The 27,790-nt window shown below is 40.3% G+C and overlaps 1 protein-coding gene across 7 annotated transcripts in view; it reads left to right on the top strand.

Annotated features, from left to right (window-relative positions):
* Positions 1-27,790, top strand: part of VPS13D (vacuolar protein sorting 13 homolog D) — a 284,215-nt gene that overhangs the window by 96,218 nt on the left and 160,207 nt on the right. For 4 of the 7 annotated variants that reach the window (XM_031664496.1, XM_031664503.1, XM_031664505.1 and 1 more), the window contains 11 exons: positions 4,327-4,533; positions 6,471-6,560; positions 9,388-9,528; positions 11,872-11,994; positions 14,385-14,459; positions 17,930-18,035; positions 19,049-19,201; positions 21,502-21,637; positions 22,712-22,759; positions 25,152-25,302; positions 25,494-25,704. In XM_031664496.1, the coding sequence (XP_031520356.1) occupies positions 4,327-4,533; positions 6,471-6,560; positions 9,388-9,528; positions 11,872-11,994; positions 14,385-14,459; positions 17,930-18,035; positions 19,049-19,201; positions 21,502-21,637; positions 22,712-22,759; positions 25,152-25,302; positions 25,494-25,704 (1,441 nt within the window). The remainder of the gene's footprint in view (positions 1-4,326; positions 4,534-6,470; positions 6,561-9,387; positions 9,529-11,871; positions 11,995-14,384; positions 14,460-17,929; positions 18,036-19,048; positions 19,202-21,501; positions 21,638-22,711; positions 22,760-25,151; positions 25,303-25,493; positions 25,705-27,790) is intronic. The other 3 variants (XM_031664497.1, XM_031664499.1, XM_031664502.1) reach the window with 3 other exon arrangements.

Raw genomic sequence — 27,790 nt, forward strand, 5'->3', positions numbered from 1 at the left:
AGTAATAATGACGTCGCCCAGGCTGGAGTGCAGTGGTGTCATCTCAGCTCACTGCAGCCTCTGCCTACCCAGTTCAAGCCATTCTCCTGCCTCAGCCTCCTGAGGACCTGGGGTTATAGGCATGCACCACCACACCTAGGTAATTTTTGTATTTTTAGTAGAGATGGGGTTTCACCATGTTAGCCAGACTGGTCTCGAACTTCTGACCTCAAGTGATCCGCCCACCTTGGCCTGCCAAAGTGCTGGGATGACAGGCAGCAGTCTTTTATAGTGGATAAGAATTTGGGCTCTGAGGCCGGATGCAGTGGCTTATGCCTATAATCCCAGCACTCTGGGAGGCAGAGGCAGACGGATCGCCTGAGGTCAGGAGTTTGAAACCAATCTGGCCAATATGGTGAAACCCCGTCTCTACCAAAAGTACAAAAAAAAAAGAAATTAGCTGCGCATGGTGGTGCACACCTGTAGTCCCAGCTACTCAGGAGGCTGAGGCAGGAGAATCGCTTGAACCGGGGAGACGAAGGTTACAGTGAGCCAAGATCATGCCCCTGCACTACAGCCTAGGCAACAGAGTGAGACTGTCTCAAAAAAATAAACGGCTCTGGAGCTGACTGACTGGGTTCAGATCCTTATTCTCTGCCACTGCTTATTAATGACTTCGGGAAGTGGCTTTGACCTCTGTGAACCAGTGCTTCCTTATCTGTGGAAAGAAGATAAGAGGCTGCCTCCCTCAGAGATTTGATGTAAGTAAATTACTATATGCAAAGCACTAAGAAAGTGCTAGCACATAGTAAGTGCTCTATAAATGTTAGCCACTGTTACTAGTGGTCATACTAATGGTGGTGATACTGATAATTATGACCATTTATTGAGGTCCTGTATGCCTATCTTTGTGTTGTCTTGTTGCATCCTCTTCATAGCCCTTGGAGGCAGACATTATTATTCCCACTTGAGATGAGGAAACCAGCTCAGACTGGAACTGCTTAAGTAAACTTGTTTGAGGTCACATTTTAGTCCCCTACGATGGGCTTAAAGCCAGGTCTACCTGCCTCCTAAATCTGTGTTCTTTCTACTCCATCTCACTTGCTTTCTGTCTCTATGTTTCCCTTTCTCTTCAAAAAGAGAAATACAGTGCAGGCTGCATTTCCTTCCATCTTTTTTCTCCCTTTTTTTAAGAGACAGGGTCTCACTGTGTTGCCCAGGCTGGAATGCAATCATAGCTATGCTGTAATCATAGCTCACTGCAGCCTCCAGCTCCTGGGCTTAAGCAATTTTCCTGCCTCAGCCTCCTTTCCAGTCTTTACACTTGGGTGTACTTTCTCTCTTTCTACTTCTCTCTTTTTTTTTTTTTTTGAGACAGACTCTCGCTCTGTTGCCCAGGCTGGAGTATGGTGGCGCCATCTCGGCTCACTGCAACCTCTGCCTCCCAGGTTCAAGTGATACTCCTACCTTGGTCTTCCAAGTAACTGGGATTACAGGTGCCCGCCATCACACCCAGCTAATTTTTGTATTTTCAGTAGAGACGGGGTTTCACTTTTTTGAACAGGCTGGTCTCAAACTCCTGACCTTGTGATCCGCCCGCCTCGGCCTCCCAAAGTGTTGGGATTACAGGCGTGAGCCACTGCACCCGGCCTCTTTCTACTTCTCTACCTACTGTGGACAGTATATCCAACACACACACATGCACACATTAAATTTTTAATGTACTGATAGATTCTGTTGCTAATACAATTTTATAGTCTTTTAAAAATATTTTATTGAATTATGATTGTAATTTTGTTATGATATACTTAATATAGCAACAGCATCTTCCCGTGTCATTGAAATTATTTATCAACAGTGATCTTTTTACATTTACTCTAAGGATGTAGTATAATTTACTTAATCGTTCTTCACTTGTTATTCATTCAATATTATACACACATATATAGTAAACATTTTTTGATGTGAAGTTTTGTCTATGCCTTTTAATGTATCCTTGGTAGAGAGATCTATATTTTAAATACCAGACCAAAAGGTATAGATATATTTTTTCAGGCTCTTTACTTGACTTCTTTCTTTTTTATTTTTCAATTTTAATTTTTTAAAATTTTCTTGGGGCTCTTGAATTGACAAATCTTTTTCTAAAAAAATTGTATCTGGATTAAATTCCAGCCAATCTATTTGTGAAAAGGCTTGTTTCATGACATACTCTTTTACATTAGCTTACCTTTTGGATTCTGAAAAAAATGAAGGTAGACCTAGTTCTCATGTGTTCCATGGTTTTGTTTTACCCAGTCATCATTAGTTTTTGGTTTAATTAATTTTATACCCCTTAATGTTTACTTTTCCTGTGCTTTTTACTCTTTCTTTAACAATTGGAGCACCTCTTTTTTTTTTTTTGTTTTGATTTTTTTATTAAAGTTCTGAGAACCTTTTGGAATTTTTTTTTTTAATTTTAATTTTAGATACAGGGTTTTGCTCTGTTGCCCAGGCTGGAGTGTAGTGGTGGCGCGATGATCATGGCTCACTCTAGCTACAAACTCTTAGGCTCAAATGATCCTTCCACCTAAGTCTCCTGAGTAGCTGGGACTACAGGATGTGCCACCATAACTGGCTAATTTTTAGATTTTTTTGTAGAGATGGGATCTTGCTATGTTGCCCAGGCTGGTCTCAAATTTCTGACCTAAAGTTATCTTCTCACCTAAACCTCCCAAAGCATTAGGATTATAGGCATTAGCCACTGTGCTCGGCCTCTTTTTGGTTATTTATTTATTTATTTATTTTTTTGAGGCAGAGTTTCGCTCTTGTTGCCCAAGCTGGAGTGCAATGGTGCGATCTTGGCTCCCTGCAGCCTCCGCCTCCTGGGTGTGAGTGATTCTCCTGTCTCAGCCTCCCGAGTATCTGAGATTACGGGCACATGCCACCACGCCCGGCTAGTTTTTTGTATTTTTATTAGAAACGGGGTTTCACCATGTTAGCCAGGCTGGTCTTGAACTCCTGACCTCAGGTGATCTGCCCGCCTTGGCCTCCCAAGGTGCTGGGATTACAGGCGTGAGCCACCATGCCCAGCATCTCTTTGGTAATTTTTATTCCTTTTTTTTTTTTTTTTGAGATGGAGTCTCGCTCTGTTGCCAGCCTGGGGTGCAGTGGCACAATCTTGGCTCACTGCAACCTCTGCCTCCTGGGTTCAAGCGATTCTCCTGCCTCAGCTACTCTCCTGAGTAGCTGGCATTACAGGCACGTGCCACCATGCCCAGATAATTTTTGCTATTTTTAGTAGAGATGGGATTTCACCATGTTGGCCAGGATGGTCTCGATCTCCTGACCTCATGATCCGTCCACCTCGGCCTCCCAAAGTGCTGGGATTACAGTCATGAGCCACTGCACCCGACCGGTAATTTTTATTTCTTTAGTAGATAAAACTTAATTCCATCAGTAATGAATATGATAATAGCAACTAATGTTTATCTGTAATGTAGATAATAGCAGATAATGTTTATTACATGCCAGGCTTCACTCTGAGAACTTTCCATGTCCTCATTCTTCCCTCTTCCTGTCAGTCCTTTTAAGTGGGGGTTGTAGGGCACAAAGAGATCAAATAACTTGCCCAAGAGCCAGCAACTGGTAAGGGCGGAACAGGACCTGAAGCCGGGCCATTTTGCTCTGGAGCCCATGCCCTCAGCTACTTACACTGTCCCTGGTACTGGCCTCTGGTGACTTACAAGTATGGGGTGGCATTGCTTCTCTTTTCTTTTTTGGGAGGAGGGAGACTTCAGCAACCTGGTTGTATTCAAGAGGTGATTAGTAATGGTTACATATTACACACATGCAGTTCTCGCATTGCTCTGTGTTCTCAAGGCATTTGCGTTTGGTTGAGAAGGCACAGTATACACAAAGTAAGATATTTGAGAACAATTACAAAGCAGCACATCAATATATTTGCAAAACTACATAGTGAAGATTAAGTACTTAGGTACCAAGTGGTACCGTGTCTGGATCCTCTCCTGTCCTCTTCTCTCCTCTCCTTCAACAGATGGCATGGTAGAGAGGGTTGGCTTCCTGGAGGCATTTTGGGCCAGATCATGAAAGGTGTGGTAAATTTGAGTGGAAGGTGTGCAACAAAATGTTTGCTTAAAAGCAGGATTACTATTATGCTGGGATTCCTTCCCACCCCCCACCCCTACCCCTCCCCCTCTTTTTTTATTAAGTCCAAGAATACTTCTGGGATGAAGGCTCTCCTGGCTTCCCAGTAGGTCTCTAGAGAATTTTATTTCTCTGTTTCCTCTGTGAGTGGCCAGGGTAGCTGTGGAAGCTGGTGGAACTGATCACTTCTTAATTTCTTTGAAGGCCAATTGAAAAAGGCAGCAAGTTGGTTGTTTAAGAATGCGGAACCTCTGAAGTCTCTTTCCTTGGCCTCCACCAGCCGAGATGGCCCAGGGGCTGTGGCAGCGCCATTGATCTCTGGCGTGGAGATCAAAGCTGAGAGTGTGTGCATCTGTTTCATCGATGACTGCATGGATTGTGATGTTCCTCTCGCTGAACTCACCTTTTCCCGTGAGTGTCGTCCTGTTTTTCAGATTCATCTTGAATATTTTCAGTCATTGCTGAATTATTTGGGGCCTTTTTTTTTTATGTTATTCATACTCTACTTAGTCATTTGGGTGAAATTTAGATAATAGTTTTACATATGTTTTTCATTATGTATATTTTAAAGCAACTTTTATTTGCCATATGTGACCTTCAGCCTATAGCTTGGGAATAGGAATGGTCTTTGATAAAATTTCCATTGTGTTAACATCTCTAGCTAAATAATTCCTGATCTCTTCATTTTTCTTATCTTTTTATGTATCTAAAGATAGTGAATACTGCTAGGCATTTAACAGATAAGCTCAGAAAATAATAGTTCTGTTGTATTATCTCTTGAAAATCAAAAACAAGACTCTTACTAGAAAGTGCACTTCTGAATCTCCACCACCGGGCCGTGTGAGGGGTAAAACACTATATGTGAGCTGTCCTTTGCTAGAGCGGGGACCAAAGTAGGAGTACTCTGTCCTTTTTTTTTTTTTCCCCCCAAAGGTGAAGTCTTTCTTTGTTGCCTAAGGTTGGTCTCAAACTCGGGGACTCAAGCAGTTCTCCTGCTTCCTGAGTGGCTAGGATTGCAGTGGTTCACCACCACTTCTGGTGGGAGTACTTTATCCTTAAGCGCATCACTGCAAGCAGTGTGAGGTTGAGCTCTTTTCTTGAGGCGGAGTTTCGTTCTTGTTGCCCAGGCTGGAGTGCGGTGGTGCAACTGGCTCACCACAACCTCTGCCTCCTGGGTTCAAGAGATTCTTCAGCTTCAGCCCCCCAAGTAGCTGGGATTACAGGCATGCGCCACCGTGCCGACTAATTTTGTATTTTTAGTAGAGACAGGGTTTCTCCATGTTGGTCAGGCTGGTCTCGAACTCCTGATCTCAGGTGATCTGCCCGCCTCAGCCTCCCAAAGTACTGGGATTACAGGCATGAGCCACCGCGCCCTGCGAGGTTGAGGTTTTAAGGAGAGTAAATGAAAATGTCACTGCTCTGTTGAGTAACTTTCCATTGTTTCGATCTTGCCAGCCTCTTCTTCCTTCAAGTAAAGTTTGCTTCTGGGGCTTGAATCTGGCCTCTTGCACATTACAGAGCTTGCCCTTTCCCTGTGCTTCTAAGGCACCACCAGGGCTGCTTGGTTAAAAGTAACAACTGGAATTTTGACTGTTTCCATGAATATCTTTTCTGCAGAGACTAATTAGTTGATTTCTTATTTTTCTATGGCAATCTTACAGTTTTGAGCTAATATTTATCAGAGCATGACTTCTCTAATCAGTCTTCCCATTATTCAGGTAGAAATATCTTTTTTTTTTTTTTTTTTGAGACAGAGTCTCGTTTTGTTGCCAGGCTGGAGTGCAGTGGTGCTATCTTGGCTCCCTGCAACCTCCGCCTCCCGGGTTCAAGCAATTCTCCTGCCTCAGCCTCCCAAATACCTGGGATTACAGGCCCCTGCTACCACGCCCGGCCAATTTTTGTATTTGTAGTAGAGATGGGGTTTCACCATGTTGGCCAGGATGGTCTCAATCTCCTGACCTCATGATCCGCCCACCTTGGCCTCCCAAAGTGCTGTGATTACAGGCGTGAGCCACTGTACCTGGCCAGAAATATATTTTTTATGTTCCCACAGGCTTTGGGTATGCCTGGGTGCCAGGACTGGCACTGTGGGAAGGCAAGTGAGGCACTCGCCTCAGGCACAGAGTTTAAGAGGGTGCCAAAAAACTCAGCCATGGAGGTAAATAATATTTCAGTGCCATGTTTTTAAAACTTGATGCAAAAAAATACATGATGAACAAAATATCAGAATGTTGTGTGCTCTCCTTCGCAAGTATTAGCTCTAACGTTTCTTCAATGTCATTTATCTGCAAAAGGCAGTTTTGGTTGCTCCTGCCCTGCCGCTGCAGTAAGGTTTGCTTTCATTGCAGGTCTGAATTTTCTTCAGCGTGTAAGAACTAGCCCTGAAGGCTATGCCCACTTCACTCTTTCTGGAGATTATTATAACCGTGCTCTTTCAGGTCAGTATAAAACATATGTTATCATGGGATTTAAAAAACAAATTTAAACGTTTGCCTGGACCTATTGCTACATAAATTTTACATGAAGGAAAGGGCAGGAGTGGGGTGGGACAGGGAAAGATGAAAAGCAAGTAGACTGCATAAACACAGAAAATAAAGATTTTCTGTTGTGCTAAAAACATATCTGATCTGTTGCAACTAAAAAGATATTTTTGGCTGAGGCGGGGGAATCACTTGAACTCGGGAGGTGGAGGTTGCAGTGAGTTGAGATCGCGCCACTGCTCTCCAGCCTGCATGACAGAGCAAGACTCTGTCTCAAAAAAAAATTTAAAAAAAAAGATGTTTTTATAGCTAATTCTTTTTGATCCTGCAGTTTGGCTTATTCTAGAATATGCCATTGCTCAATAGTGAAGGATCATTTATTTGGCCCTGAGAGTAGCTAAATTTCAAGGGAGATTTATGCCCACAAACTTTTTTTTTTTTTTTTTTTTTTGAGGTGGAGTCTCACTCTGTCACCCAGGCTGCAGTGCAATGGTGTGATCTTGGCTCACTGCAACCTCTGCCTCACGAGTTCAAGTGATTCCCCTGCCTCAGCCTCCCAAGTAGCTGGGATTACAGGCGCCTGCCACCATGCCCAGCTAATTTTTTGTATTTTTAGTAGAGACGGGGTTTCACCAGGTTGGCCAGGCTAGTCTCGAACTCCTGACCTCAGGTGTTCCACCTGCCTCAGCCTCCCAAAGTGCTGGGATTACAGGCGTGAGCCTCTGCGCCCAGCCAAGCGTTTTAAACCTCAAGTCCCCTCACTCCCCACTGGGTTCGTTTGTTTTATTTGAATCTACTGAGTCGATGACACTGTATATTCTGCCCTACCTACTCTTTAAAAACAACAAAAACAAACAAACCACTGTTGATCAGAGCAGGCTGTTTTTTGGGAGACATAAACCTCAATAATACCGCAAGCATTTTCAGGTTTCTTTCCTTCCATTTGAAAGACCAAGGTAAGAGCCTATACAGGTTGAAATTCAGAAGCCATAATATATTAGGGCCAAGTGGTTTGAGCAGTAAACTTTTTTGCCTTAAGAGAGCTGAAAGAAGCTCTCATCGGAATTGGTAGTAGGCATGGACAGAGTAAGCAGAGTAGAGCTGGGCAGTCCAAGGTATAAACCTCCGACTGCCTGCTCCCTTTGATTTCAATAAGAAATAAAGCCTTGATTTGTTGTGCTGCTGCTGAGTGTTCTCGAGTATTTATCACATTTAATTTTATGTTAGTTAACATTTTCCCTTTGTAACAGATTCACTTAATGCTAACACCCTTATTTCTTCATTGTTCAAAATGTTTCACTTTAGAATAATGGCCCAAGTCTTTCTGAGAGAAACTCTTGCATGTGGGAGCTATTTTTCTGAGAATGATTTGTTTTCTTCGGACAAATATTTCTTACTTTTAAAGTTGTATGAATACATTCAGGTCATTAAATGGTGTAAGGAGACTAATATACCTACTGTGTGTTACATACTGGTTTGGATTTGTTCAATGGCTGATTGTGTGAGTCTATTTAAAGATCTGCTAAAAGTTAACTGGCTTTGAAAAGTTGAGTCTTTTAAGTCACAGTGATGTACCATTTTTCACACCCAAGAAATTAGCAAAAATTAAGTGGGAGACTACTAATTATTGGAAGATATAAGCCATAGTCCCTGCTATTAGAACTATACATTAATACTACTACTTTGTAAAACAGTTTGGCATGCCCTGGTAAATTTGAGTGTAAGCATACCCAACAACCCAGCAATGTGTTGCTTCTAGCTCTGTACCGTGGAGACTGTCTTGCCTGTGTGAACTACAGATGTATATAAGGCTGCTTGTAGTAGTATTCCAATAGCAATAAAACTGCAATCAAGTGAATGTCTTTCAGAAGTAGAATGGATAAATAAATTGTATATTCATTATAATGCATGTTAATATTCAGTAGTGAAAACAGTGTACCACGGTGACATGCATCAATGTGATGTAGGAGTATGCTCAACAGTATGCTCAAAGATGTATTGGTGAGCCAGAATAGAAACTTGAAAAAGAATGTACATGGGGATTCAGTTTATGTAAAGATCACAAACAGGACAGTCTAATAGGTTCTTAAGAAAGGTATATATGCTTGGCAAAATTGTAAAGAAGAGCAAGGAAATTATTAACTAAAAATTCAAGTGAATGGTCACCTGGAGTTGGGTGGGAGAGGGTTGGTAGGAAGGAGGGGAATGAGATAGTAGGGAATGGCCCTTGGGGACTTTAATTTTCTATTTCCTAAGTTGGAGAGTGAGTAGATGAGTGTTTGTGGTATTATTTTATATGTTGTTTATATAGTCTTTGTGCATATTTTAAGAAAAAGAAAAAGTTAATGAGCCTTTGTACGTACCTGTTTATTCAACCAATGTATTGGTCCCGTAACCAGGAGAATCAAATTTAGTAGCTATTTAAGACACTTTATTATTTTTCCAATCTTGGTCTGAGACTCCTTTTTCCGTCTTGAGTGTCTCAACACATCCTGCCTGTTCTTTAGTGGAAGAGGGCACATAGGGTGCCTGCCCTCCTTCCTGCCACCTCTGGAAGACCATTGTGGGAGTACATATATGCCCTTCCACTTGTGTCCTCTGGACAATGCAGACATCTGTAGGGTGACCTGTAGCTGAGGGTGGTTGGTGCTTTTGTTGTGGAACTGAATTGGAAGTAGAAAGCTATTAAGCTCCAGTTTGTCCTTGCTGAACATTTGCGAGCAGTGTTCCCCTATAAACTCTTGATATCTGCTGAACAGATGTCTTATTTCCTGTGTTCTTTTAGGCTGGGAGCCATTTATTGAGCCTTGGCCTTGCTCTGTATCCTGGCAACAGCAGGCAGCTAGTCGTCTTCATCCTCCTCGACTGAAGCTAGAAGCCAAGGCCAAACCTCGTTTGGATATCAATATCACTTCTGTGCTAATTGGTGAGTAGAAAGTTGTCTTTCATGATACCTTTCTGTATCTAAGCTCTGAGTCTGGAAGACTGTTAATCCTAGTTTAGCACATACTTGGGCCTGTACCAGGCATCACTTCTTCATCCTGACTGCTTTCCTGATCAACCCTAATAGCCTCTTGTTTCTCAACCTGTTTCTCCAGCGTTGGCATCCCATAAGGATGCTCTCAGTGGTTAAGCAAGAACTTAGGTTACTTGGGAAACACAAATGGCCACGATGGACTTTCTCCTCATAATGCTTGGTCACTAGAGTTTATTAAATGTCCTGGAAGTGAGTTTAGATTAACTTTGCTTAAGCTGTTCACGGAATAATTCTTAAAAGGTGTGATTTTGACCATATCTTTATAGTAGAATAAATTGCCTTTGTTGTTTCCCATTATCATTTTGAACTACCTCTGAAAATGACTTGCTTAAGGGTTGCCAGGTTAATGGTGTGTTATCTAAAAGTATCTTTGATATGAATGTACTGATATGTATATGTACTTTGATATGATATGTACATTTCAGTGATATGACACTGAAATGTACATCTCTGGATTCAATGTTGTGAATAAGAACTGCTCTATTCTTGTATTTCTGCCATCTAAAAGGAAAGCAGATATAATCATACAATCAAGTAGTGTATACCTTCACTGTGAAAACTCACATTCATTGTTTGATTTATTGATCTCCATGATCTGATTTTGGAATGACGATGCTTCATCCTTGAGCAATAACATACACTATTGCAAATTGTGAACTTTCTTTGGTGTGTATGTTGGATTGAGGCTTTTAGAATATCCACTTCCTTATGCATGTCAGAGTAGGATGGAAAGAATGTATTGTGAAATGAGACCATAAGTTTGTTGACCCCCCCAAATTTAAAACCACTGTTTTATATGATCAGATTTCATCTACTAATTTGCCTGGTTATTAATATCACCTAGAAAATAGTAAATTGACCCTATGATCTCTCTAAACTGTAATGTTTTGACTCCTACGTTGTTTCTCACAACATCTCTTACTCTAGAAGGTTAGAGAAAGTTTGTGGTCATCTTTTGAAAAGCTGCAGTAAACAAGAACTTACCTAAAGGGTTCTTATTGGTATTTCTGATGAGCACAGTATATGTCTCTTTAAGAATATCTTCTGGCTGTGCACATTGGCTCATGCTTGTAATCCCAGGTCTTTGGGAAGCCAAGATGGGAGGCTCACTTGAGGCCAGAAGTTCCAGACCAGCCTGGGCAACATTGTGAGACTTTGTCTCTACAAAAATAAACAATTAGCTGGACATAGTGGCGTACATCTGTAGTCCCAGCTACTCAGGAGGCTGAGGTGGAAGGATCACTTGAGCACAGGAGTTCAAGGTTACAGTGAGCTATGATTGTGCCAGTGTACTCCAGCCTTGGAGACGGAGCAAGACCCTGTCTCTAAAAACACCAGCCAAACAAAAAATCTTCCAAAAGGCATTCTTGTCAGTGGTAAAATTTGTTTTGTTTTTTCACCTTCAATTCCTTATTCCGAATACTGTTCTGAAACCCAGAAACGTTGCTGTGACCTCTTAGTGTTTAAATAAATATTACTTCTGTAGCCAAGTGTTGTAATTGAAAACCAGAAACCAATAATTCTTCTTCCAAAAAGTATAACATCTTAATTAGTATAAAAGATCTTCATCTAGGTGTGGTGCACTGTAATTATTTTTGTTAACCTGCTATCCCCATTGTAATTCTCTCACAGAAGTAAAACTATCTGTAGAGAATTGTCTGCTGAATTTCAGCCTCTGGAGTACAGTGGCATGATCTCGGCTCACTGTAACCTCCACCTCCCAGGTTCAAGCAATTGTCCCTCCTCAGCCTACTGAGTAGCCGGGATTACAGGCTCATGCCACCACGCCCACATAATTTTTGTATTTTTAGTAGAGATGGGGTTTTGCTATGTGGGCCAGGCTGGTCTCGAACTCCTGGACTCAAGTGATCCGCCCGCCTCAGCCTCCCAAAGTGCTGAGATTACAGGCATGAGCCACCGCGCCCGGCCTCCATATAAATTTTAGATTCAGCTTTTAAAATTCCACAAAATGCCCTATAGGTATTTTGATGGGGATTGTATTGAATGTGTAGATTGGTTTGAAGAGAGTTTTGTGGCGATGGTTGCCTGTTCATGGTAACCTCTTTCAATGGAGCGTGAGGCTCTCCAGGGCACAGACTGTCTCAGAATCTAGCGCAGGCCAGGCATGTAATGAGACACTCAATAAAAGCTTGTTTTGTGGAATTGAAATTATTTGACTTGAACCTTCCATCTTTTTTACTTCTCTTAAAATCTCTGGGGGATTCTTTCTAGACCAGTATGTAAGTACCAAGGAATCGTGGATGGCAGATTACTGTAAAGATGACAAGGAAATAGAGTCAACTAAATCAGAAGACTGGATGGGCTCTTCGGTGGATCCTCCATGTTTTGGACAAAGTAAGGGTTTTCACTACACATGTTTAACTAAATCATTTTTGACCTACAAAGCAATGCTTCACTGAGAAATTCACATGGAACCGTCATTCTGCGTGGAAAAACCTACAGGAAATTCTGACTGTCTTCTATAGTTCTGTTTTAGTCTTTGCAGGAGACAGTTTTCTGGCATGAACTACTGAACTTATAAATGTGGGCTGTAATTCCACCTTTGCGGGGGAGAAAAGATCTGCAACACGTAATTCCTCAGTCCTGGTAATAATGCACATGAACTGGTGCACCTGAGAGTGCATCAGGATCAGCTGTGGTTTGTGTTTTACTCTGCACAACATTGATTTTCTAATTGATTGGATTTTTTTGACCAGATATTTAAAAGCATCTAAAATGGTCTTCTAAATCTAGAGAGAGAGGGTTTGGACATATTCTTGAAAAGAGGGTGAGCAGGAGCCCATGTGGAAAAAGTTGTTAAAAAGGGAACCCTGTGCTGTTTATAAAAGAATTGAATGCCCTGCCTCTTGAAGAAAGAGGAGTCAGCTTGCTCTCTGTTGGTGATGCTTTCTTTCCTTACTTAATGGCTTGCCAGCTCTGTTTTCCTCGGAGCTGGGGAGATGGTGATGGACAACTGCATGGTCTTAGTTGTTCCACAAGCCATTGTCATCCAAATTCAACTCAGCTCCAACTCTTAGAATGTGGTTTCTTTGGGGAGTCTTGGCTGGACTTCACATAGCTCATGAATACTTAAATATTCCATCTGGTCTGCAAACGTGTCATGGGAAGATGGGTGTTCTTAGTGTATGAAGTAATTGTACTGGCTCATCTCTCCTCAGGGTGTATAAGTGGACTTTCTATCTGCCTTGTACTTCTAGAAAGAGACACAAAGAAATGTCAGCTGTGCTTGTTCTCTGTTTTCCCAGGCTGTTGCTTCTGAGTCTCAAGGTCATTACTTAGGAGCCAGGGCTTTTCAGATATTGTCAGCTTGGATTTTGGCTCCTCCTCCAACCTTCCCAATTTGTGTGTCAAGAAAATGTAACATAGTCTACCCAGAAGACTCTAAATAATTTTTGTAATATGTCCAAGAGAGTATGTTTCTAAAACATTATTCATGCAGGGGCATCTTCATTTCAGAGTCAAACTCTAGCAAGGCCTAGTCTGCAAGATTCTGATGAAAGATTTTCTTGTCCCTCTCTTTCTTCTTTCCTTCCTCCCTCCCTGCCTCCCTCTCTTCCTTCCTTTTTAAAAGTTTTGTCCCTCTCTCTCTTTAGTTAAAAAGCTTCCTCATCTATATTAAATGCTGGTGCTGAGTTAAAGCTTGATTTTTATTTATTTAAAGATTTTTATGATTACTTAGGCTTATAAAAGTGTAATATATCTTTTTAATAAGACATAACTTGAATATGCGTAAAGTTCCAAACCTCTTTTCTTATTGGAAATTCCTGGATGGTAGTATAGCACCTTCCAGGATTGTATTCTTTTAGCAGGCCTACTAAAATGATCGTTGGGAATTTATTTTGAAAGCAAGTAGGTTTCAGCCTTGTTGAACTAATCACAAACGTTCAGGTCTTACTCAAGAACAGTAAGTCATATTTCCTCAAAAGTTTTATTCAGACCAGCCTTAAAATGAACCCTTGGGCATAGCCCTTAACATGAAATTTAGCCTAAGGGACCTGCTGCTTTCTCACTGTTTCTTTATCAGGGGAAAGAAAATACCAGCCTCCTTTTGACAAAATTGTTGGCTTTGTTCAGTCAGGGCTGAGATTTTGCTGGGAAACGTGGGTGATGTGGCACTTCATTAAATTTATTAGTTTTGTATTCCAAGGACATTTTATGAAAATATCAAATATTCTGAAAACTTCCATGCTTGATTTTAGAATTTAAATAAACACTGTGAGACAACTCCTTGGTAGAGATTGTTTAAATTTGGAACACATACTGTCTCTTCCCCTGAATTTTTGAGATCCCCTGAGACTGGCATTTTACTTCTGTGTTTTACCAGGTGGAATGGAGCAACCTCCACTAAAATCTGTACTGATTGATTTTTGTAACTTCTTAATGCCATTTAAGAACATAACACCTTTAAATTAAAAATCTTCAAAAGGCTTGTCATTCTGTTCAAGAGAAGGTTCAATACATATTCTTCTAATTCAGGAAAAAGAAAAAAAAAAAGGAGCATGCTACTTTGATCCAGCCTCCACAATAAAAACTAGTATAAAAATGTGTTCGCTTTGTCAAGTACGTCCATAACTCTTAGTAATCACTGATGGGAATGACCCTGTACTTGCATGATGCTTGCTATTTTTGTAATGTTCTCTATTTGTGCTTATCGTTTGGAAGTGAGTCTTCTTATTTCACTGTATTTATTCTTAGCCTCTAACTTTGTCTCTCCTGTCTACCAGGCCTCCCCCTTGTCTACCTTAGAACTAGGAGTACAGCCAGTCTGACTAACCTAGAGCACCAGATCTATGCTAGAGGTACAGTATAGCCAAGCGAGGGCTTGCTTTATTTTCTTGTTTTAAGAACTGCCTTGTACATGAATTTTTTTTTAAATGAGTGGGAGCTGAATGGGGGTATTCCGTGTCATGAGTACTTCAGTAATAGGAAAGAACATTTCCAACTAATGAACACAGTGGTGCTTTGTATTAGCTGATTCTTACATCGTTTCCCTTCCATCTCCCTTAACTTTGGTGGAAATGGAATAAACTCCACAGTGTATGATGCAGAAATATGTTAATACAATGTCAATTAGAGGTGATTTCTCATATTGAAGAGCAAGTGGATGGAGGAACACCATGCTCCATCAAGCAGTGGTGCCACAAGTCTTAAGTTTATAAAATACCCGCTGAAGATTCCCATGGGAATGCATGGGGCTCTGAAACAGGCACTATGATAATAGGGATAGCGCAAAAAAAAAAAAAAAAAAAAAAAATTCTCAGTAAATAATTGCTCAGACACAAACCTTAATTTCTTTGGATGCCAATTTTTGTGTTTAGAGGGTAAAAAAGAAAATTTTATTTCTATCTCTGACCCTTGAAAGTTTCTTGAGAAATTCACTGGTAAGTGAATATGGTAGAAAACACCATAATCATTGAGGAATTGGGGTCCCAAGATGTTCATTTTTTTGTTTTAGGGAGTGCAGCTTAATCTGAATGATTTATGTGTGCACATGGCAAATTCCAGATCATTCATCACGATTTTTTTAAATAAAAAGAGGCCACAGGAATATAGAACAGGGATGTTAATACTCAGGGTACATTGCCCTGGGTTTTTTTTTTTCTGGACAATTTTACCAGGATGGATGTTTGAGGGAGGGCTCACGAAGAAAGCCCAGAGCTGAATCTTAATTTATTCATGTAATTCTGCTTCTAGGCTTTCTGTATGCTACTTAATCTTTCAGGCTTGGCCAAGCATTATTCCTATTTAGCTGATAAGGACAGTGAGGTTCAGAGACATTAGGTGATTTGCCTTTATTCACTTGACCAGCTAGTAGCAAACCTAGTACTTTAATCTGCTTCTTAGGATTTACAAACCAGGTCCTTTCTGATGGACTGAGCTGCTTACATAGCATGACAATCTACATTGTTTATAATGGCAGAATTACTGTGTGAAATAAGTCCAAAGGGGTAGAAATTTCCTTAGCTGGAGCTGTTTGAAGCTGAACTTGGATTCGGGTAGCTTTAGATTCTCTCTCAGCCCATGAAGAAATTGGGTTTGGTCACTAGAGGCAGATTTTCTGAGGCCACTAGGGAATAATGTTCTCTTTGATGGACTTGGGAACTTTTGTCTCTGGTGCTGTGCCAAAGGCAAGTACATAGTTTATTTGGATCCTGGTGCAGGAGATGTCAGATTTGTTGCCTGATGTTGGGTTCGGATTTGTGTGCATGCTGTGTATTTTTATCCTCAGAGAAATGGGTTATTGAAGCCTGTGCCGTTATGTCTAATCAATGCAAGAAGCTTGGAGACCTAAGCATTGTGCCTACCCATGCTATTTAACTCCAAAGCAGTATACTTGTGAATATATTTGTATGGATTCGCAGCACTTTATTCTGTATAACAAACTGATCAAAGCCATCTGCCACCTGTTCTTTTTAAATCTAATTTGCAAATGGAAACTTACAGTCTGGCTCACAGTGGGATATGAAAGCACATCTGGCTTCTTTTTCTCCGGGGCCCTTTATCTACTGTAATAAAAGCAGCTCTCTCATTGCACTCATAGAAGAGGGAGGTGCCTTTCAAAGTGCCACAATAAATACCGTTTACCCTGCAGACAGCTCTTAAATTTTTTACTCCCCCTCTGCTCTTGTCAGCAGCCTTACAGCTACTCCTTAATTTTCTACTTGATGAGCACTAATTTTTTTTTAAAGCAAACTTTGGGAGCTAAGTAAGGCCATTGGAGTGAGAAATGGGCATATTCCTAGTAGAGATTATCTTTAGAAGTATTTGGGGTATCTCTAAATGACTGACCACAAAATTGTGGGAACACACTGGAGACTGCTCATTTATTTAGCAGATTACTCTATCTTAGACTCCCCTGAACCATCGTCGTTATCAAAATAGAACTTGCCTTGACCCAAAATTGCTTGGTTTGCATTGTTTACAGTACTAACCTCTCAAAACTTTAAAAGAGATAAGGGAAAAACGGAAGTGATTGCTTTTTAAAAGGCAGTGATGATTACCAACTGTTAGGGTACAGTCCCAGCCTCAGTCTGGAGGATGCAGAAGGCAGGACATGTTGCAGTTTGTCTTCTCAATTTTGTTGGCAGAAGATGTCCTATAGGATGAATTCAGTTTTGCTACAGTGTTCTCTGCAGTTAGCATTTTCAGCTTCCTCTAGATGTCATTTTCTCCCAACTGCAGAGCATGTGGGTTACGGTCTTTCTCACGCTGTCGTCGTACTTTAATGCTAGACACATCAGAAGATTGAGCCACATCTCCCTTTTTTTAGTTGGTTGTGTACGAGTGTTGTGAACACGTCAACCAGGCGGCTTTCTCACACCGGTTTGCTGCTGCCGCCTCCCTATTTGTGTGGCCAGTGGAGGAGACAGGCCCTTGGTTAGAGGAGCTGCTTCCCTTCCTTTCGGTACTCTGTGTTCCATGTGGAACCACATACCATGGGCAGTGGTACCTGCAGAGGGATCTGTCTGCCAAAGCAGCTGGGGCACCAGAAAACCTGCTTTGGGTTTCTTACAACCTGTAGTCAGGTCACCGCTCTCTAGAATTTGGTTACTTACAGTTTTGTGTTGATTGCTATTTCTTTACACTTTCCCTGATTAGAAGCTTTTTGTGCAATGAAGCCATATTTTATGTTCCTTTTATGGCTTCCATGGTACCCACCTTATAATAGATGGTGGTAGTGGTATCTATGTTTAAAAAGTGGGCTAACAATTTTGTTTGAAAAGCTTTGAGATGGGATACTTCTGACTTTCCAGGGAGACAAAAACAACTATTAGTATAAAAGAATAGGAAAGAATGTTTTTATTTTATTTTGTTGCAAAATGCATACTATTACTGTAGGGTAACTTATATAAAGACAGGCTTCCTTAAGGTAAAGGCTTTTTGGACAAAGTTTAAATAAGTACGTATGATATATCTTGCTACATTTTAGGTTACCCACTTAGAATATAGTTCTTGGGAGTAATGGAGAGGTCCATTTTTCTTTCTTTTGTGATTCCCACCGAGTTAAGTCCTGATGCCTTCTTCTGAGAGATAAGGCCTGTAAAAGTTGTAGAAGAATTGGGGGCTGGGAATAGGCAGGCAGGGAACAAATCCTCCCATAGCAGCCAGCAAATACATGGAGCTTCCGTTCGTCCTGTTCCTTCTTTCTTGCTTCCACCTTCAGCGCCTTTGCACAAGAGACAAATTTGGGCACTGCCTCCAGGTAGGGGGAGGGTCTCTGCCATGCAGACAGAGGCGTCTGCTAATAGCCTTCTTCTGTTTGTCGCAGCAGAGGTGAAAACCCCCAAGCGCCGGCAGCCATTTGTCCCCTTTGCTCTGAGGAACCACACGGGATGCACTTTGTGGTTTGCCACCCTGACCACCACACCCACCAGGTAAGCAGTCAGTTTGTATTACCCCGAGTGATCTCTGCCACCAAAGCCTTCTTGTGCCAGCCCAGTAGAGCAAGGTGGGCCCCCTCTTGAGGCTCTTGGGATGATATTTGAATGAATAACTTGACGTCTTGCTGAGATTTATGATGGAGGTTCTGGTTTTGTAGAGAATCTATAGTCAGAGAAGCAGGTCCGGAGTCTAATTATGATCTTGATTTTGGTATACCTTATGTTTAAAAGCCAAGCAAATTAAGGATGTGAGTAGGAAGATGAAAAAGCCATTCCATCTTTTCTCCTCGATCTCTATCTTCTTTCCCGTTTTAAAGAAGCAATGTATGGTTATTATACCAAATGTTTTGCCATTTTATTCCAAGACTGCTTTGAAAAAATTCCCATTCTCCCTCTATCCCGAAAGAATTCTTTCATACCTAAAACGCATTTCACCCCAGATGGAACTGGGTGGAGTTTGGAGAACAAAGGAGACTTTACCTAAGCCAGGCGAGAACCTTTTCTAACAACTTTCTGCCTGTTTAGATCTTGGCTCAGCGTTCCAAGTACATGGTGATCGTTCGAGCCTAGGTCATGAAGTGCATGGCATGAGTAACAGAATCCATTTGATTTTAAATCACATTTCTCCGACCTCCCCCAAGTATGAGACTGCTCTAGAAGAGAAGCTTTTTTGTTTTAACAGTGTGGGTCTGTTTAATTCTAACTAGTCACTTAAATGCCACTTGAAAAAGTCATGCCTTAATTCACATGTACCAGATTCTACTGCTTGAGGTAAATGACTACAGAGTGACAGCTTTCAGCTATTTCTAAAATTTCAAATAAGTTGTGATTCAGCACGAAGATAGCTATAGTTAGCGACCCTCAGGGTCATTCTTTGTAGCTGGGTCATGCAGCCTTTATTGCTGGGAATTGAGTTGTGAGAAGGTTCTGCTCTTCTGCATGGGGCTCCTGTGAGAGGGAGCTGGGAAGAAAGAGGGACAGGCTGATGTCGTCTGATTTGGTTTCAGGGCCGCACTGTCTCACAGTGGGAGTCCAGGGGTGGTTCCAGAAGGGAATGGAACATTTCTCGATGATACTCACAATGTTAGTGAATGGCGAGAAGTCCTCACAGGCGAAGAGATACCGTTTGAATTTGAAGCAAGAGGAAAGTTAAGACACAGGTAAGTATGGTTTATTCTTTTCCTTAAAAAATAAAAAGTGGATGTAACTGAGGGTCCTTAGTGTTTTGCCTTTTCACTTTCCTTATTATTTTATTTTATTTATTTTTGAGACAGGGTCTTCTTGCTCTGTTGCCCAGGCTGGAGTGCAGTGGCACGATCTCGGCTCGCTGTGGCCTCTGCCTCCCGGGTTCAAGCAACTCTGCCACCTGAGCCTCCTGAGTAGCTGGAATTACAGGGATACTCCACCACACCCGGCTAAGTTTGTATTTTTAGTAGAGATGGGGTTTCATCATGTTGACCAGGCTGGTCTTGAAATCCTGACCTCAAGTGATGCACCTCAGCCTCCCAAAGTGCTGGAATTACAGGTGTGAGCCACCACACCTGGCCCCTTATTAATGATTTTAATGTCTTCTTTTTAAAAGATATTTCTTAAATCAGTGTTTCCTTTTATTATTTTATTTTATTTTATTTTATTTTTATAGAAATGAGGTCTCACTGTGTTGCCCAGGCTGATCTCAAACTCCTGGGCTCAAGCAGTTCTCTCACCTCGGCCTCCCAAAGTGCTGGGATTATAGGCGTGAGCCACTGTACCCAGCCTCCTTTTAAAAAATAAAGACTTTGCTGCCGTCTTGGAAATATATGTCTTTTCATTAACTATCCATTTATTTGACATATGAGGTGATAACCTGTGTGTTTCACGTAATTTGGTGGAAACATAGACATATCATAACCCTCAAGTTCATTGCATCTTGGCCTGATTTTCATGATGGATTGGTGATATGGTATTCTTAAAAGGTTCTCAGAGCATGTTGATTTCCATTTTAATAAGTACATGTATGCCACATAGTGCTTTTAGCAAGCAGATAGTTTCAGGACTCAAAGCTAATGATAAGACAAACTCTGATTCTAAAAAGAACTGATCTGGGGAGACTGCTAGCTGATGCATTCCTGAAGTACCCATACTAAAAACTGGAATGAGTGTGGAAAAAAGGTTCTATCTGATTACTGAGAGATCATAAACTGTCCAATAAAGTGTAAATATTTATTTACAAATATTTTTCTGTGCACAGGCTATCCAGTGGATATGAGTAGGTTAAGACAGCATTTGAATAGGTTAAGATTTAGTATTTGAGCCTCATATTTGTTTTCAAGCTGAGCTGAAATTGAAGGGATTGGCTTTAGCTTTCTGTAATCATGTGCTTTTTGTGGTGCTTTCAGTGACTGAATGTAAACTTGCTCACGAGTCAAGCAGGTTTCCTTTTGCATGGCTTTGGTACCCGCACACATTGTTCCCAAGAAGCAAGAGTTCTGAACGTGTGGGCTCCAGGGATTTTATAGGGGGAAAAAAAAAGTCACTATGCTGGGCACATGTGTACTTGGAAGCCACTTTAGTTTCCAGCTATGAGCAGTGAGCATTTTCCTATTGGTCCCCACAGTTCTTGGAGAAGCTAACTACAGAACTGTTGGGAACATTTCTGGATAAGCCCAGCCTCTGTCATATCAGAAAGGGTTTGACCTCTTTGTCATTTCCGTTTTTGTTTCCACGTTTCATAATCCATTTCAAGTGCCACTATTCTGCTTGAATTCTTCAAAATAAATGCCTTTTCTGGCTTTTTCCCCTTTTGGCACACTGCACCCCACTCCATGCCTCCCTCCCCACTTCCTGTCAGCCTCAAATCCAGTTCCCCATTTCACTTCTGGCTTGAATTAGGCAAAATCTAAAATAGAATTAAATGTGCAATTTCCTCCTGTTCCTCCTGTTCTGCCCACTGCCTTCTGCTCCAGTTTCAGTTGAGCACAGGAGCCCTGAAATGAGTGCTGTGCCTCTCCTGCCCTGTCTGTACTCACGCAGGGCTGGAGCCAAACAACCTCATGTGGTTCTGAGCGAAGAAGGATTTCAACAAAGGAACCAAGAATAATTTTTTTATGCATTTCCAAGATTATGGTTATATGATTAAATCGCTACTGCCTTTTTACCACCCCAGTGACATCATTATATAGGTTGGGGTGACGGTTGGTGGGGGAAAGACCTTGGCTTGTGTACAGGATTTGCGTGGTTTGTACAGTGGAGGACAAATGCCACTCTTACTCAGTCAAGCTTTACAGATCTTGCAGTTTGTGTTGTAAGTGTAAAACCCAGTTAAACTGTGCGCCTGATTTCCCTTGCATTAGGTAATCTGCAAAAGGTTTAGCCGGCTGGGTTTTTACATCGTTATATACTAAATCAGATTCGTGTCTTTGCTTCTACTTTTCACCCCTTCTGGAGGTTGTGTTTCATATCTCTTTGTTCTGCCTGACAGACACACCCATGACCTCCGGATTCATCAGCTGCAAGTGAGAGTCAATGGCTGGGAGCAAGTGAGCCCAGTGTCTGTGGACAAAGTCGGGACCTTTTTTCGATATGCAGCACCAGATAAAAATTCATCTTCCTCTACGGTGTGTGACTGTCAGGAAGTCAGAGGGTTAAGCCTGTAATAAGCTTACTCTAATGAAACTTTCTTGTTCGTTCTTTCCCCTAATTCTAGGACTGACTGGGTCAGTCATAGGCATTGGCAATCAGTATGTAGATACGCCTGGCGATGGTTAGTTTCAGTAGAAAAACAAGATTTAAAATCAGCAGTAACACATTTCCTCACCTGTGCAGATCTATTTCATGCTAGCTGGCCTGACGGGCAATTTACTAGTAGTTTACCTGACGGCAATTACTAACAATCACATATTGTTAGGCTTTCCATATACACTGTCTTTTTAATATTTCTTATAATGCAGCACCTTGATCCTTTTACTCTGTGTCTCCAAATCTTTCTCTGTGGCACAAAGAGAGAGATCCACTGTCGTTTACTTTCTGATCACACATGCTCTCATGCACCCTTCCTCCAGTTTCATCCCTGCCTGTAGTCCTAGTGGTTGGAGGGACAGGAAATGATGCAGGTAGCATCCCTGACTTGTAAATGCAGGTGGAGGCTGACATCCTGGCTGACAGAGCTGCCATGGTGCTCTTGCCCCATGCTCATTCATACTTCATGGGATACTTGCACTTATTTTTGGGTAGCCAGTGGTGAGGTGGAAATGCAGATTTGCAGAGATATTACAGCTTTCTTCATGAAAAATATTCTTAGAGAACACTGTTGCATAAGTGTTCATTTTTACTGTTGCTCTTGTGCCCCAAGTTTCTTAGACCAAAAAAAAAAACAAAAACAAAAACAAAACCTTTTCAGGATTACTTTTCAGCCTAAGCTTATGTCTGGTAATGAAAGGACCAGTTCCCTCATAGGTGCCTTTCCTACTGCATTGATGTATTGGGGAGAAATTTGGCATACGTTGAATGGTTATAAAATGAATATTGTTGTGTCCATATCTTTAAGGGAGATGTTTTATCTTCATAGTAGACTATACTTTACTTGAAAGTATTTACAAACACCACTTTGAAGAAAATTATGTTGTCATTAAATTTAATGATGATAATTATCTTAAGTCTGTGCTGACTCTAACTTTTGAAATCTTTTTCAGATTGGCAGCCCAAGCAGCAGAACAAATATTATACATCCCCAGGTTTATGTAAGTACGATTTTCCTGTTGTCATTGTGTTTACTGCGTATGTACGCTGCACCTGAACCATGTGGATACACATTTCTTAATGATCAGAGAGACTTTATGACATATATGCAACTGGAATTTATCTCTACCCTTTTCTATTAATGATTACGTTCCTTTTCCAAAAACTTGCAAGAAAATGTTGTCACCTAGCGTGATGTGTGAGACTGTTACAGGGAAGGAGAAGAAAAGGCACATGTTTGGTCCAAGGTCTCCTTTTCATTCTAAGTTAAAATGGAAATTAACCCTGGTATGGCCATGTGTGTTTCATAGTTTTGGGTCCAAAGGTCATGAAAGTAAATAAGAAATGGCGATTTAATTTCCCTGTTGAGCTTTTGGAACTATGAAATCCGGGATGTGATATGGATATTCAGGCTTTTATTTTATAATTTCTCTAATTGATTGTAAGGTTTTCAGAACATAGATTTCAGATTAGGCCCTCAAGATAATCAGGGTTTAGAACAACATCAGAGTTCTTTCTTTTTCTTTCTTTCTTTCTTTCTCTTTTCTTTCTTTCTTTTCTTTCTTTCTTTCTTTCTTTTTCTTTTCTTTCTTTCTTTCTTTCATCTATCTATCTTTCTTTTCTTTCTTTCTTTCTTTTCTTTTCTTTTCTTTTCTTTTCTCTTTCTTTTCTTTCTTTCTTTCTTTCTTTCTTTCTGTCTTTCTGTCTTCTATCTTTCCTCATCTTTTCCTGTATTTTTGTTTTTCTTTCTTCGTGAACATCTATTTACTTGGGCCTGAATGCAGTGGCCATCTAAGCTCCTGCCAGCCCACCTCCCGGAGTTCAAGCTGATTCCTCTTGCACTCAGCCTCCTGGAGTAGCTGGGACCTACAGATCGTGCCACCCAGCTAAGCCTAATTGTTGTATTTTAGTAGAGGCAGGGGTTTCATCTGTGGCCAGGATGGTCACCGATCTCTTGGCCGCCAGTCCCCTGCCTCAGCCTCCCAAAGTGCTGGGATCACAGGCGTGAGCCACCGTGCCCGGCCTAGGATTTCAAGTAATTGTTACTGGCTTTGACTATTGGGGCCTTTTTAGGATTGGGTCACTGGAAGCTTGAGCTTCGATGATGATTTATGCCTCAGATTGTGTCCCTCTAAAAACACTCTAGAAAATTGTAGTTTGCCTTTTCATTTGGACTTCCTAGAAGTCTTGGTTCAAAACCTGGGGCTCTTCATTTTAGTGTTTATTGGGTTGACTTTCACTTGCTGTTTGTCTTAATAAGAAAGTTGGCAGAAGGAAAAGCTTGAATGTCATGCCGTTTGTTTCTCCAGTAAAAAGCATTGTTAATATGTTCTGGACACTCATTCTAAGAGCAGTACTTTCAGAAATGTTTTCTTTGGTGTACTCAACATGGGATTTTTCTACTTTTAAGAAAATTTCCTGTCACATGGTATTAGCACAAAATGTGTGTTGAATGTGTGAATGAACATATGGAAAAATAACGTAATGGCTGTAACCCAAGACCAAAAATAAATAATTTCCCTTCATTATGTTGAGTTTCTGAACCTTGGTGTTCTTTTTATGAACGAGTGATTATTTTTAAAGTTCTTTAAAATACAGACATTGGTTTTTATATAGGCATGTCAGCAAATAGTATATGGACCTAAATAATATATTTTATGACATTTAGAAAAAAAGACGTTATTTTTTGTTCCTATGAAAGGCACACCGATACAGACAATTCTTTCTTTTACACTTTCTGGATTTTACAAAGACAAATGTTAATCTCAGAAGACTTTCTTCTGTTTCTCGGTATTTGGGCAGTACCCAACCCATTGTTTGGATATTAATCTAGGAAGAAAATAACACAGAAAGTAAATCATTTAATGTTTTGCAAAGTCCTACCTCATTATTTCTAATTTTAATTGCACTGGATGCTCTTTATTTAATTCCCTGCCAGTAGAGTAGAAAACAAGCCTTTTTCAGTTTCCTTATAAGGAACTCAGGGGCTTTATAAATCGAGGATAATTTCCAGCAGATACTTTCTTACCAAATTACAGGAAGTTTGGAAAATTGGATAGGTTATTATCACAATAGGTGAAGGTTTTTAATAATGTTTCTAGAGGCTTAGGAGTGATTTTTCTTAGTGACACACTTTGTGATATCACATCGGTGTGGATTATCTGTTTTTGTAGAACTTCTTAGAATTTTTTTAGTAGTATATATTTATAGGATGTTTACTCCCTTTAAAGCTGAATGCCTTTAGGGTTTTATGACTGATTTCACTGAATAGCTATAGTCATAATAAGATGCTTTTAAGGCAGACATTCTGATCGATATTATTGTATTTTGTATGTTTTTTCAGAAACATACTATTTTCATACGTACTATTTTGTCTTTATCTCTCTTTCACAGTTCTCTTCACTCCCACCAGTGCGGGTGGTCTTTGCAGTGACTATGGAAGGCAGTGCGCGGAAAGTGATCACTGTCCGGTCAGCCCTCATTGTGAGGAACAGACTTGAGACACCAATGGAACTAAGACTGGATAGCCCATCAGCTCCAGACAGTATGTTTTTATTGTCTAGAATATAGTAAATGCTGATAAATATTCCTTGACTATTGTCAAGTCTCTTTTTTCCCAGTGTATCTTCCCCAGCAGTCAGTATAGATGGTGTCTGTCTTCTTTTGTCCTGAGATGGTCAGTCTTTGGGGTGGAGGACCATTGCCTGAAAGTGCTAACCCTTATTTCTGTGGCAGAGCCAGTGGTGCTTCCTGCTATCATGCCAGGGGATTCGTTTGCTGTGCCTTTACACCTCACTTCTTGGCGGCTACAGGCCCGGCCCAAAGGATTGGGTGTGTTTTTCTGTAAGGCTCCTATTCATTGGACCAATGTGGTGAAGACTGCAGAAATTAGTAGCAGTAAACGAGAGTGCCACTCTATGGACACAGAAAAAAGCCGATTTTTCAGGTATGTAGCACCACTGCAGTGGCATGTCACTTTTGCCTTTTTTTTTCTTTTGTAATGACTTTATTACCATTCTTTCTCTAAAGACCCTTAGAGATTCAGTTATCCTTATTTAAACTCTAAAGTTCTTATTCCTTGAGTTTTTTAGTTAGAGTTCATGAGAACTCAAGTGCTAACTCTTGGTGGGGTCTGGGGAGGCTTTATTACATGGGAGAGACAACCAACACACACGCTATTTACACATACAAGATTAGAAGTTTGTGTTGTACAACAGCATAAAGAGAGGACAGATAGAGACGGAAAGGAAAACAAACAGAAAATAATGAGTTCTCATTCTAAAATTGGAAAGCAGAATCCTGGGGTTTGGAGTTTTTTGAACGAGAGATTTCAAAATAATTTGAAGGTTTATGTACCTAATACTGACTTTCTTGAGAACTTTGACAAAATTGCCTAACCATTTAAACTCCTGTTTTCCCGTTATACAGGAGTGTGTTACTAGATTCCAATGTTGGAAAACATACTGGATTGCTATTGCTACACCCTAACAAATTTAGACTTTAAACTTACTTAATGAGGATTAGCTTTAGTTTCTTTTATAGTGAAGACAGGCATTCATTTAGTCTAAACTTAGAGAAGAGATACAAGAATAGTGTAAAGAATTTCAGTATACTCTTTACCCAGATCTGCAAATTGTTAACAGACTAAAGGAAGAAATACATCAAATACATAACTGGAGTTGGTGATTTTAACACTTCCATTTCAGTAATTTATAGAACAAAAAATCAATAAATATGTAAAAGATTTGAACAGTGTTATCAATGAGCTTGTTCTAAAGTATTTATATAATACTTTATCCAGAAACTCCAGATTATACATTCTTTTCAAGTATATGTGGAACACTCATCAAGAGAGATCATCTGCTGGGCCATAAAGCAAAGATCAGTAAATATTAAAGAACTAAAACCATACAGAATGTATTTCATGATCACAATAGAAGTAAACTAGAAATAAACAACAATAAGATACCTAATCCCAAATATTTGACATTAAACAATATATTTGTAAATAATCCATGGGTCAAAAAAGAGAAATCACAAAGGAAATTAGAAAATATTTTGAATCGAATGATAATAAAAGGCAGACATATTAAAATATGGGGAATGCAGCAAAACCAATTCCGAGGAGGAAAGTTATAGTTTGTAAATCCTCATATTAGAAAATGGGGAAGATCCTTTGGTTAAGTCTCAATTAATTTAAAAAAGAAAAGAAAATGAAGAGTATATAAAATCGCTGATTTAATCTTCTGCCTTCAGAAGTTAGTTAAAGAAGAGCAAATTCAAAACAAAGAAATAGGAAAAGGAAACAATAAAATAAAAATATGGATGGAAATCAGTGAATTAGAAAATAGAAAATCAACAATGTCAAAATTGACATAAATTTGACAAACTCCTAGCAAGACTTGGTCAAGGAGAAAAGACAGAAAATAGAAATTACCAATATAAGGAATGAAAAAAATGAGGCACTATTACAGATCCTATAGAAATAAAAAGAATGAAAAGGAGGTAAGAACAATTTTATGCCAATACATTCCACATGTAAGTGACACTTTTCTTGAAAAACACAAGTTATCAACACTGACATAAAGAAGAAATAGAAAATCCAAATAGCCCAGTATCTAAATTAAAAGAACTTTAACTGTTAGAAAAGGCTTTGTCCACAAAGAACACTATAGGCCCATATAATGTTACTAGTGAATTCTACCAGACGTTTAAAGAAGAAATAATAACACTTTTACACAAGATTTTTCAGAAAATAGAAGAGGAAAGAACAATTCCTAACTCATTTTATGAGGCCAACATATCCCTAATACCAAAACCTGATATAGCTACTATGTAAAAACTATGAGCCAGTGTTTCCCATGAAGAGATGCAAATACCATCATTAAAAAATTTTTGTTGTTGTTGTTTTTGAGATGGAGTTTTACTCTTGTCACCCAGGCTGGAGTACAAGGGTGCAATCTTGGCTCACTGCAACCTCCGCCTCCTGGGATCAACTGATTATCCTGCCTCAGCCTCCCAAGTAGCTGGGG

The sequence above is a fragment of the Papio anubis genome, chromosome 1 (genome assembly GCF_008728515.1).
Source record: "Papio anubis isolate 15944 chromosome 1, Panubis1.0, whole genome shotgun sequence".
Taxonomy (NCBI): Eukaryota; Metazoa; Chordata; class Mammalia; order Primates; family Cercopithecidae; genus Papio; species Papio anubis.